General features: G+C 31.7%; 1 protein-coding gene across 2 annotated transcripts in view; it reads right to left on the reverse strand.

The window, feature by feature from the left end:
- LOC108693334 overlaps nt 1-13015 on the reverse strand; it is a 42178-nt gene that overhangs the window by 22123 nt on the left and 7040 nt on the right. Inside the window, exon 1 of one of the 2 annotated variants that reach the window (XM_018202225.1) lies at nt 1693-2024. The exons of the other annotated variant lie outside the window; for it this stretch is intronic. Within the exon in view, the coding sequence (XP_018057714.1) occupies nt 1693-1701 (9 nt within the window). The 5' untranslated portion in view covers nt 1702-2024. Of the gene's footprint in view, nt 1-1692; nt 2025-13015 lie in introns of those variants that run through there. 2 annotated transcript variants of the gene reach the window in all.

Below are 13015 nucleotides of genomic sequence, written 5' to 3' on the forward strand. Positions count from 1 at the left end.
GAAGATGTTGTAAGTGTAACTTGCAGAAACAAGAATTTCTGACAGTACTATTACTTTTTATGTATCATTTTATGTAACCGCCTCTACTTCGAAAAATTTTAACGAATGCAAAAATCAAGAGTATTAAAATATAAATTGTGAGACAATTTTAAAATTAATCAAGATCAAAATGTTTTGGCAAAAATAATTTGAATTATTTCAATTAATATCAACTGTTTATAATGTTTTTATTTTACATTAATCTAACGTGCGGGAACTACGCATAATAATTCCGTTTAGCATTTTATTTCAAAACAGATGTATCTAAGTTAAGTTAGAAAATCACCGTTAGAGATTGTCAAGGAGATCTTCTCAGAAATGACATTACTCTTGTTATGCATTACGTAACATGTGAACTATTTAAAGCTTACCGGACACGCCGGTAAGCCAACAAACGATTAAACGGCCCGGGGCAAGGCCGCAGACTTGTCTCGCCACGGGCTAGAATCTCGTGAATGAACTGTTACATAGTGTTTGCAGATTTCATTCGCTGCAGACGTTATCTCTGCGCGCATCTTTCTTCCCTGAAGAGGGTTAATCAATCTCTTCCATTAATTTGCATTTATCTAGTAGCTTGTAATTAAGACACATAAGTCAAAGGAGAACATTGTATGAGAAAGGATAATTATTATAGAAAAAGTCAAATTGTAGAAGTGATTTCTTTTTCCGAATCACTGCATTTAAGATTCTCGTTTCTAAATGATTATTTATTCGACGCTATTCATTGTAGTTAATTGAAATTACCTATCTGTTAAAATCTTTAAACGTTGATTAAGGAAAGTTCGAAATCTGGGACAATTATTCCAAATGCATCTTAAAGATTAAATTCCGTTCAATTAAACTCCGTGAATCAGAGCGATTCTTTTTCTTCTGTATCTTTAATTGCAATAGGAATTATTAGGTAGACAGCGGAGAGCGAACCAATTGTATGAACCAATTGTATGAATCAATTGTATGATTGAAAAGAAAGTATGCTTTACTTTATGACCGAACGCAAGGTTCGGGAAATAAGAACGTAGAAAGTCGAATCGAATAGTTGTAGATATGTAGTTTTACTTTTACATTGAATCGGTGTAAACAAGATTCTCATTCATTATTCACCTCCAACGCAACGCTACTTCTACGCGAGCGATAAATTTAAAATGGAGCCTGGATCTGATTTCTTACTGCTAAGCTGTTTATATGTCTAACATTGTTGTTTCAAAAATTTATTAATTTATTAATTATTTATTTAGAGCAAAACGTATCGGGAAAATGTATTTCACGGGCTACATGTAAATTATATATAACGTTAACGAATTTTCTAAAACTCAAAGTAAATATCAAAATCAATAAACTGTCAGTAAAATCCCAAATTCTCTATTCTCTCGTAAAGACGCGTATGCTCGTTTTTGAAAACAATTTCGCACACATTGCTGTCGAGTTCTTCACAAACGTTGAAGATCTTACAAGATCTAACGGCACGATCTCACTAATCTAGAACGAACACTCTCGACACTTCGCGATTCCGCACGTATCGTCTTGCGGAAATAATTGAGACCTTTGGGAGGCCTGACTCTTCCGGTCTCGTCGGATCTCTTTTCGCTGTTGCGATTCGCGCGCGATGTTTGCTTATTCGCGAAGCATACGATATCACAGGCACATCGTACTTACGATCCTCATCTCTCTTTCTCTGGATCTCCCCCGAAACTGCGGCGAGTTGGAACGAGCGCGTTCTCCGCGTTTCCCCGTGAACCGTGCACAGGTCGGCCGCCAACTGCAGTTGCACTCTCGTTAAGCGGCGAGTCTAGGAGTACCGCGCAACGGTGGTGTACCACCTGCCACGCGGGGGTACGTTCTCGGAGTCGCGGACTCGCGGATGGTAGGGGGCTCCGGAAGAAACGCCTACTACCGTGCGAATGTCCAGAGTAGGTAGCGGAGTTGGTTTCCCGTGACAGTGATGGTGAATCCTAGATGTCGGAGAACGTCTTACAGCTGCTGCCCGTCTTGGCAGTAGAGGACCGTTTGACTTCAGGTGGGGGCCGATCCTGGGACTTATATATGTCGACGTTGGAGGTCATCTGCGTCTGATTCCCTGTGTCCCCCCCTCATGCGCTCCCGCCCGAATCATTACCCTCCCAAGGGGCGCGAGCGATGGTCAAGGTGATCTTCGCTAAACCGCGAATAGGAAGTTGTTCGAGAACAGCTTCGCGAGAAAGGCAAACGTAGCTCTTTATGGATCGTCATAATCAACATGACATTTGATATTTTTCAGCTAGTCATGACGAGGAAGCAGGAAGGATGCCTTTGAAAAGTAACGAAAGTATTCCTATATATAAATGTACGAATTATGTCTTGAAATTAAGTAACTAAGAATGATTACTTATGTAATCCAACAATGTTAATGTTGAGAAATACGCAACGTTAATAAAAAATACAACATAATTTTATTATGAAATTTAGATTATATTTGTAATACTGTAATCATATTTTGAGTAACGAACGTACGTAACAAAAATTTCAAATTAGAAAATTTCGAATATTAAATTCGAAACCAAATAATTTTTGAAAGTTTTGGAACTTTTGAATATATTTCAAAAATTCAAAATATATTAAAAATTTTAGACGTTTCAAAAATGTACTTTTTTTTTATTAAACGTTTTACATCAATTTACGTTATCATTTTAGTTTCATTTTTCTTTCATTTTATACATAAGAAATTTTATTTTTATATTTGATATTTTATATATTTGATTCTAAAGAAAGAGATGCTTTGAGACTTTTTAAATATTTTTAATCTTAAAGCAAATCAGCTCTTATATAATTGAATTGTTTAAAAACTTTGAAGGGAAGAATTCGAGTACCCATGAGACTACATACGCATAAGAGAAAAAAAAAGAAAAAAGAAAAAAGAAAGAGGAAGGAAGAGATCCGCTCAGTGATATAATTGTGGAATAAGAACGAAGAAGAAAATAAGATTGCAAATTATGATTTATCTCGGCTGAGTCACAAGTACTATTTTTTTTTAACAAAGAACTTTTCTCTCGCCGCTATATATATAGAGACAGCAAATTATCCGGCGTAATCTTCTATGGCAAAATAATGCATGCAAGTACTTAATGCATGTTCCAAACGTTACGTCTCAATGCCTATCGCATCATGCTCTCGATCGGAATCCGGATCTCTGTTCCGTGAGTGCGGTATTATGACGTCAACCGGTGTTGCAGAACGTTGTCTCAGTATGCAAATATCTTATCTCAAACTACAGAACGCCCTCTCTTTAAAGCGATCGATTACAGGCGCGTCTTTAAATTCTAAAATTATTATTAAAATATGATATCCTTTTTCCTATCAGAGCATGATATTCTTTCAGTCATGTATTCAATCATTAATTTGCAACCACTGAATTATACGCCTGATATGGTTGTTGAGCTTAAGTTATTCACCGGATCTAAGAAATAGAGAGTGACAGTCGCGTTTGTATAATTGCTTGTTAACATTTACAAAATCAATTGATCACATAATCATTATTGTAATACCGTATTTAATTCCAATATAATTGACAGTTTACGAAGATACAGCAATATACTATTCCCTCAAGATACCTCGTAACTTCCGATATAAAAAAAATTTCCTGTATGACATCCGCGCGTGTAATAATTACGGTAATAGACTGCGCATCCGCGAACGTATTATTAGAAAGGAAAAATTAATCTTATCTTTTTACGTAACTCCGCAAATGTCTTACCTTGAAAAAAATAGCATTTTTATATTGACATACTTTTGATAACAATAGCGATAACAATAACGCGAGGTATGTATAATTCCGAGTATAATTCCATTATTTTACTATCAAATATATAAATATCAAGAGATTCCTAGCTGAAATTTTATTCCTCTTTTAAAAGATACTTTTATTTCTTGAGACCATTTAAAAAAGAATGCGAGTGTGATAATTATAGATTCGAACGAAACAACATATACCGTACGCAAGACAGCTTACGATTTACTTTATCGGGCAATCAACGTCAAAATGGAACTGCGATTTAATTACTGCCGTTACAAACGCAAACTATATCTGACCCATTTATCATAGTCGCGCTGCGGCAATCGTTTCAAGCAATTCTCCCTGTTCGTGCAATCCATGCCTCGCGTTGAGAAAGCGCCTGCTACGCAGCATCAAACGTAGCTCTCGTCGCGTGACCGGCTGCCGCGGTTTCTTGACCTTCGTTAAAAATGGAATTCTTCACCTTAACCTGTTAATTAACGTGCCTCCAATTAGCCGCGGTATCACGCGCAAGGAGAAACAGAATGTCTTCCGATATCCGGCTAGTGTTCGGTCAGCAGTTGCGAGCTGAGGAAAGGTTCGGACCTTGCGACTGATTGCACGATGACCTCAGTCTCCTAAATTCGGTTTAATTAACGAGGCCACTTGTCTGAGAGATATTTCGCGCTCAAGCGTGTCGTCATGCGCTTCTTGCCGCGCGTTTCCTTTTTCTCATCGCCTTCCCTTCATTCTGCAAACGCGATTATGGCATCTCTGCACTGAAAGAAAGGATTGGCTGAATGTGGCATAGCATTTTTAATTTTTGATTTGCAGCAGCCGATTTTTGGTTGCGGATAAGCTAACGCAATCAAAAATTGTCTGCTACAGCCAATTAAAAATGCTATGTCATATTTTATCATGTAATTTGCTGCAGCAGTCAATCTTTTCTTTCATGTGTGATACTTCGAGGGAGGATTTACAGCACTGATCCATCGCACCGATTAATTTGCTCATGAGTTCAAATTTATTTGTGGCTCTCTTACATTTGTTTATTTGAGATTTATAAAAATAGAATTAATGCAAAACCAACTTTCGATTCGTATAGATGCGCAATAATCTTTTTATTGAACGAACAATTCCTTAATTGCTATAATAAAAAAAGAATTATTACATATGTACATACATCGACACTCTGACTTGCAAGTTTCATCTTTGCGAACGTTGATTGCAATTAATGAGCTATTATTTTAATCTGTATTGCTTATGGTAATATTTCATAATTCTGTGAAAATAGATGGCAAGATTGCCCCATTATTCAAACAATAAGAGGTTTTATTAGCATTTGTAATTAATGTTGCAGCGAACGTAAGAACTGCAGAAAGATAATCTTACAGCTTACAATGTCTTATACACTAAAAATAATGCTGTTAATATAACATTATTTTTTTCAGCATGTACACTGAAAGAAAAGATTTGGCTGCAGCAGCAAATTAGACGATAAAATATTAGACGATAAAATGGCATAGCACCTTTAATTTAATTGCAACAGTTTTTGCCAATTTTTGGTTGTTGGTATAGGATTTCGATTGGCTATAGCAACCAAAACTTGGCTGCAGCTAATTAAAAATGCTATGCCATATTTTACAATCTAATTTGCTGCAGTAGCCAATCTTTTCTTTCAGTGTATAATTAAAATATTTTAAAAAGAAGAGAGGAGAAAAGAATTATTCTTAAAAAACAATTAACAAACAATTATATTAAAAATAACGGTTATTTACTTCAGTTTCAATTGACCTTCGCGATACATTTTCGAATCCACGATTTCGATTGCTTCCTGACGGTCGATGAAGCGAATTAAATTGGGCCGAAAAAAAAAATCCTGATTAAATCGATCGAGGACGTGCCAATTACCGTGAAGCATTGTCGTAAAATTGTATAATCAATTACGGGAACGGTAATGATACCTATGAAAGTATAACAAGGCCATTAGTCATTAAACAGAATATAGTTGAAAGAAGCGATAAGAAAAAAAGCAAAATCTGATGTTTATGCGGGATGTCGTCTGTGGAGGATGCTACGGCATTGAATGGTCCATTAATTTATTTGCGTCTAATGAGGCTGACAAACAAAGCTGCGATTAGCATTTGTAGCTTTGGTGCTTGAAATAGTTTTCAGGGTAATGAGCAATGATTTTTTTATATTGCTAACTCTTTTCAATCGTGAATGTATGAATAATCTAACGCATCTGATGCAACGCGAACGAATGCAGAAAATCAGAGATATCATCTACACGATCTTACTTGTAAATTGATTGATCACGCTCGACTATGTTTTATGATACAATACACGGAAGCAAAAACGTCATTGCAGTTTTAACATTGTTTAAAAAAAAAGATTAATTGTTGATAATTACCATAAGAATTATCTCTTGCGTTATAGGATTCGTTATTATCAAAGTAATTTATACACTTGCATTATTTTACCATATTATTTATTCCGTTAAAATTTTTTTACATACATTACTTTAATAATCAAAGCGTGATTCCAATTGCTATTAAGTTATCGTTGACTCTATAATTAACTAGAAATAAATCATCATTACCTATCTACACTCTATTGAAAATCAATTTAAATTACAATGATGGATACAAAAATATAAGTGTAATGTTGTAATTTGAAAAGACTTTATCGTCATATAATACTAATCATAAAACTTCGCAATTTTTGTAACGCAAATTCAATTCATAAAAGCTTAAACAAACAATAAACACATGGTCAAACTATATTTATTAATCAACCGACTTTATCATTACAGTTATAATATAATCATGCCTTCATTATTCTTTAAATCAAGGATACAAGACTGCTCTATATTCATCAAAGAAAATATAGCCTTGCTATCAAGACCAACGCTGATCGTCCCATGGACGATAAACATCTAACTTTGCCTTCTTTCCGATATTTTTACACAATTTTGTCTTGCCAAGCCCATTAGTATTATCAGAAATATTATGCATAATATACGCATAATTATATAAATTACAGTTACATTAATATAATTGCAAAAATGCAAACTTTGAGTCATCGAAATAATAACTCAAAATATTCCGAGGTGCTAGATATAACCGCGCCAATTTTATGAAAATTTAATCCTTAAGACAATAGAAATTCTACTCTAATGAATTAAATCAATTAAGAATAAATAAGTCAATGCTGGATATAATTGCAATCAAATTTTATTGTATATAACAATTAAATAAGTAAAACATTTCAGTCCTTAGTTTGGATCCTCTTCAGTAAAATAGTTAACTTAATTATTTATATACACCATATAATTTTTAAAAATTGAAATAAAATTTGAACAATATATCGTACACATTTCATTTCAATTCCTGAAAATTATATGATATATGTATATAAATAATTAAATTAACTATTTTACTGACTTTATCCTAAGACATAAGATTATTGTCCTTTTTCTTCTTATTATTTCTCTGTATAGATTTCCGATCTTTTTATTGGGTAATACTATGTTTATTAAATCAATTTAGAGTCTCTTCGAGGAGTAGAGACTCGCTTTCACTTTTTCCAGTAATAGTAAATTAATTCACTTTCGGAATCAATATGGAGAATCTACAGTTTAACGCCGAATCCGAACGGCGCTTGTGACTTCTCTTAATCTATTTAATTACCGCATGGAGTCATTTTTGGTTTCTTAAACGCGAAAAATCGTGGGATCGAATCTACAGACGAGTCAATCACACCGAGCAGCGAGCCACTCGACGACCCAAATTAATCCTTAAGGAACAACAAGCGTGAGAGGATCCGTTCGAGGAGCAAGTCTAACCCTGCAAACACGATAAAGTATAGTAAGCTTTCAGCTTTATGAAATTGATCAATCATAATCGATTATTCTTCTTACATTCGATTATGATTGATTTTCTTAAGGCTTAAAGTTTACTACTCAATTGTATTTGTGGACTAACGAACTTGCATCGAAGGTAACGACTTGACCTCATGAAAGGTGCATTTGTAGCACTAATTACCCGCCTTCTTCAACGCGTAGCACCGTCTTACAAACAACAAACTGGTAATTCACTGGACGCGTCACGCGCATTGGACGTCCATGAACTAATTTCGTTTTCGAACGCAAATAAAGAACGTCCATTTCCTGTAATAAATAAAATTATCCGCGATTATCGCTCAATTTCTGAAAGTAGAGCAATTATAAAGAACCCTTGAAATATAAGTTTCCATTTATAAAAGTCCGCTTGCTAAAATCAATTTTTTATACGGTGTATCAAAAGGTCAACTAATTGCTCAAAATGATTATTTTGATTGCAACGTATCACATTGACGTAATATCGATTTTACGATAGCGATCAGTTTCCAGTTCAATTTTCTATAAATAAATAATTTTAGAAACAAAAATGGTCCTGTATACAATAAAAATATTATAATATCTAATTATTCAAGGAGCATAAAAGCAAAATATTAGTGCAATAGTCTTTATTCTTCATACATAACGATAATATAACAATAAATGTTTCGACCTTAGATTTATAGGTCATCTTCATTGGGTGAGATATTGGATGTTAAATTCGATTATTTTATGGAGAAATCTGGACAAATAACATAAGATAGATATAATCTTATGAAACGAAATGAGAAAATTGATTGAGACTACAAGAACATCATACAAATATATGTACAATATATATGGCATTAAATAATGTAAGACTAAAAATATATATTTCATAATTTTGTTCTGATACTGAAGATGATTTAATCTAAGATCGAAACATTTATCATTATATATGAAAGATAAATAGATTATTGCATAATAATATCTTGCGTTGACTTTTATGCTCCTTGAATAATTATTTTGACTTGGTCGGAAAACCGATATTATACATATAGAAAAATATTATATAACAAATTCACAATTATATTCTGTTCAAAAATAATTGAGGTGCATGTTCTGTTTTAAGATGTGTGTTACGTCCTACGAGAGTGTTAAATTTTATCATTAATTACGAAATAAAGTTCATGAGATCAAATAGTATTTCTAGATTTCTTCTTCCATTAGTTCCGGCTAGCGGGTGAATGTTCCTATAAATCACTCTACGACAATTCCGGCGTATCAAGGACTACGAGTGCGTGTCCGGTTCACGGTCGATTGCATTTCAATCTAAGTGTCGTCTTGGGGTCTCAAGATTCACTTTAAGTAATCACTATATAATACAACAAAATTCTCTCAGGTATAATAAAACATTCTGTTAATTAAATTTAAATCTCTTGATAGAAATGTATAATGATTGTAGAAACTATATTTTATTATAAACGTAAATGTAAAAAATTATAAATTATAAAAAATGTAAATTATTTCGTATTAAATGTAGTGATTGTGTAGGAACTATATTTTATTATAAATGTAAATGTAAAAATTATAAATTATAAAAGATGTAAATTATTTCATATTAAATGTAGTGATTGTAAAAACTATATTTTAGATGTAGATTATTTCATATTATTAGTTATAAATAATTAAACAATATTACTTTTATTGTGCTTTTAATTTAAATATCAGTTACTTAACACGCACTGAAATTGTATAATCGCTAAGTATCTATGGCCTATTACGCATAGAATTTTATAAAACTATGCTTGAAGTGAAGCAAGGCCATTATTCCTGTCACTCCAATCCAATTTCCGCTTCGTTATTCACACAAAACGTGAGGCGAGAAACCGTCTCAAGTTCCGGTAAAGATCACGTGAAACTTATTGAAAAACGATTCTACAGACACGTGCCACTTGCAGTTAGAGATATCAATATCTTGACATTAGAAGAATTAACGATCGCGGTCATTCAAATTGATCGAATAAGTATCAGTCTGCAGCCTGTAAATATGTAGAAAGGAGGAAGTATTATGCAGACACAAATTATTCACGTACGTTGCGATTACATTTGGAATTACTTTGATTAACATTGCAGATTTCATGTTTCTTAATAATTATATGTATCGCATTCAAAGCGAGACCTTTAGAAATATTAAACAAGGGCGAGTTACGTGTCGCAGATTTAATTAATTTCAGAAGAAATGACTTGGAGGAGAAAAAAGTTTGAAATGCAATATTTTTATTTCGATCGCGAGAATAAAAAATATAACAGAATTAACAATGGCTCGATATAGATCAAAGGTCCTGCGTTTCCCATCAGTGCTTGTGTTTACACAATCTTTTGAAATATTCGATTGTTAGAGAATTACTGCGACCGATCTGGAATCGAATGGTACCTGCAGCAAGAAACACGTAAACGAGGGATTGTATGTCGTAACTACGCCTATATGGTTTACAAGCAGACTGGTAAAATTAGGCCACTTCTCGTGTGCGTTGAGCGCTCTCATTTTCTGCTATTTTCTACGGTAAATGCGAGTCTAAGCGGGTGTTATTAGATAACTTCCGATTAATCGCAATAAACCCCTCCAAGGAAAAAGCTGTAATAACGCTCTACAATTGCAATATATCTGCTCCAATGTTACACAATACAGTGTTTCAATCACACTTTTCTAATTTCAAAATTATACTTTAGATCATATTTAGTCGCTAATGACAAACTCATCATTACTCTCTTATTAATGCGTTTAAAACATTATATGTGGTTAAATTAAAATAATTTCTTCTTCTTACGTTAGGCTTCTGTGTTACATTTCTTTCATATGATTGTGGTGCGAACGATTATTCAATTGCCACAAGCATATAAAATAACTTAATTTTTTTAAATTAAATTATTTAAATCGAGTTTCAAATTAAAAATCAAATAATTTTTGTATGCTGAAAATCAGTCAATTTTTAATAATCTTAAAATTTAATGTTGGTTGGTCTAATACTTAGAAATTAATTTTATTGTATTTGTTGTTGCAATAAATAAAATAATGTTCACAAAAACTGTAATTTGCAATTATTTTTAAAATTTAACATTGCAATTTATCTAAAATAATTTTTCTAAATAGTTTTTAATCAAATATAAAAATATTTGAAAAATATTAAGACAATATAAACATAATAATAATATAATAAATATTAAATCATAAAACAAAGATAAAAGTACAAAGAAAAAAGAAAATAATATAGAAAAATATATATGCTGAATGGTAAGCTTTATTAATTATCATCTATTAGCAATTTATTTCTAATGTGGCGCTGTTACTTTTTTAGCTTTTCGCACGTGTAGAATTTAATTACGAAATATTTAAATTATAAAAGCAGTTCTGACGACAACGTTATGCTCCAATAGAGACGTCCACTTGTTAAATTCTTAGCATTCCGTTAGCTGACATAACTAACACGTCCGTCAAAGATTATGACATTTACGTGCGTATATATAACGCGTAATAGCAAGCTAAAAAAGTGATCTTGAGAGTAGATTAGAAAATCAAAATATTCGTTTCAGTGAATTTAAGAAAATTAAGAAATAATTTTTGTTATATTCTTATAATTTGTTTATTATAAAGTTGAATAATATACATATGTATATATACGTGTGCTTATAGTTATGTAACGCACAAGCGAATTAGTATACAAGTTGACAAAAGACTAATGTTTTTTTTTTTAAGAACAAAACATTATAATTTTTCTTAAATATGTTTTTAACATTTCAAATATTCTTTAAAGTATTATTATAAAAAATATATTGTAAAAAACATGTTTAAAACATATTAAAAGCAACAATTTTAAAACTATATTTTTGTTTAAACTATATTTTTTTACCAATCCTGACACAAGTTAAACTGACTAACATTCCGTTCTTTCACATGCTATACGCACGTATTTCGATTGAAACGGTTCGATTGAGTAAGTCGATTCGTGCCAAACGCTAAAATTTGCGTAAGAGCAAAATTCCTTTAGATCGCTAATGATTTGACCGGATGATTGCGGCAACGATATATTGACAACTCATGTCATGTATTAAATGTTGATAATTATAGATTATGGTGCCACTGAATCGCATGCAATAGTTTAATTTAATGCAAATAAGATAAGAAATTAGAATTTTTATCCACAGGAATTGAACTTACCGAGAGATATGAAAATTCTAGAAATAAAAATAACATTCTGTTCAAAGATAAAGTAGAATTCTCGTATAGCTACCTTTTACATACTGTTACCTTTTATATGATAATATCTTCTATTTTTCTAAGCTAAAAGGATCTACATTTAGTAAAATAAATTTTGATACTTTAATTTTGCAATATTTCGACTAAAATCGTTTCTTTCTATTTGAATATAATAAAATAAATAACTGTAAACATACATAATTTGTATAATATATCTTCGCAGCTTTTGTCTGTTAGTATCGTTTGATGGTTGTTCTTTACCATCATATGGTAGGCTAAAAAGTTGTCAATACGGCACTACTATCACTTTTCTATCTAGCATCTTGCAAGTTTCTTCGTCGATGGCGACACTTGAAATTCATCGCAGTAGGTAATTTAATTTTTATTCTTTATTGTCGCCATTACATAGTTACATATTTAATAATTTTTTTATTTTTTATCAGAAATTTTTTTTCATGATAATCCATGTATGTTTCTATTGAAACAATTTTTTATAAATTCAATCACTTTTTTTCAATTCAATAGATATAATTTAATAGATATTTACTTATAAAAATGTTATTATAATTAAAGAAAAAGTAAAACCTGGGAATTAAAGTACAATATCCAAAAAAATGTTAATAATCTATAAAGTAATTTTCACTAGAAAATATTTATTTTTTTATATTTATACATTACTAAAATATATTTGAAGATGACGAAATGTTGATTAGAAACAATTTTTCACTAGTCATTTATCTCTAGGAAATAATCCCTCATTTACCTGCAGCATCATCACGCAGATAATTATTATAATATGACGTTTTCAATGACTCATAAAATCGCGACAGTTTCTGCCATCCAGGATCCGAAAGGAATTTACCTTGCGGTAATCATCACTTCCGATATATCAACGCACCCAAAAGTCATTACTGAATTCTCTGAGGCGTAAATTTTTGCAGACATATTTAATGAATAAAGACTATTGCAAGAAGATTACTGCTCCTTTTAGAACAAAAAATATTAATAACTCTTTTAATATCTAATAATTTTCATGAAAGTTAATATTTATTTTTAAAAAGATTTTTTGTATTTTTCTTTTTAAATAAAATAAATCATATAAAATAAACATATA

The sequence above is a fragment of the Atta colombica genome, unplaced genomic scaffold, assembly GCF_001594045.1.
Source record: "Atta colombica isolate Treedump-2 unplaced genomic scaffold, Acol1.0 scaffold9, whole genome shotgun sequence".
Lineage (NCBI taxonomy): Eukaryota > Metazoa > Arthropoda > Insecta > Hymenoptera > Formicidae > Atta > Atta colombica.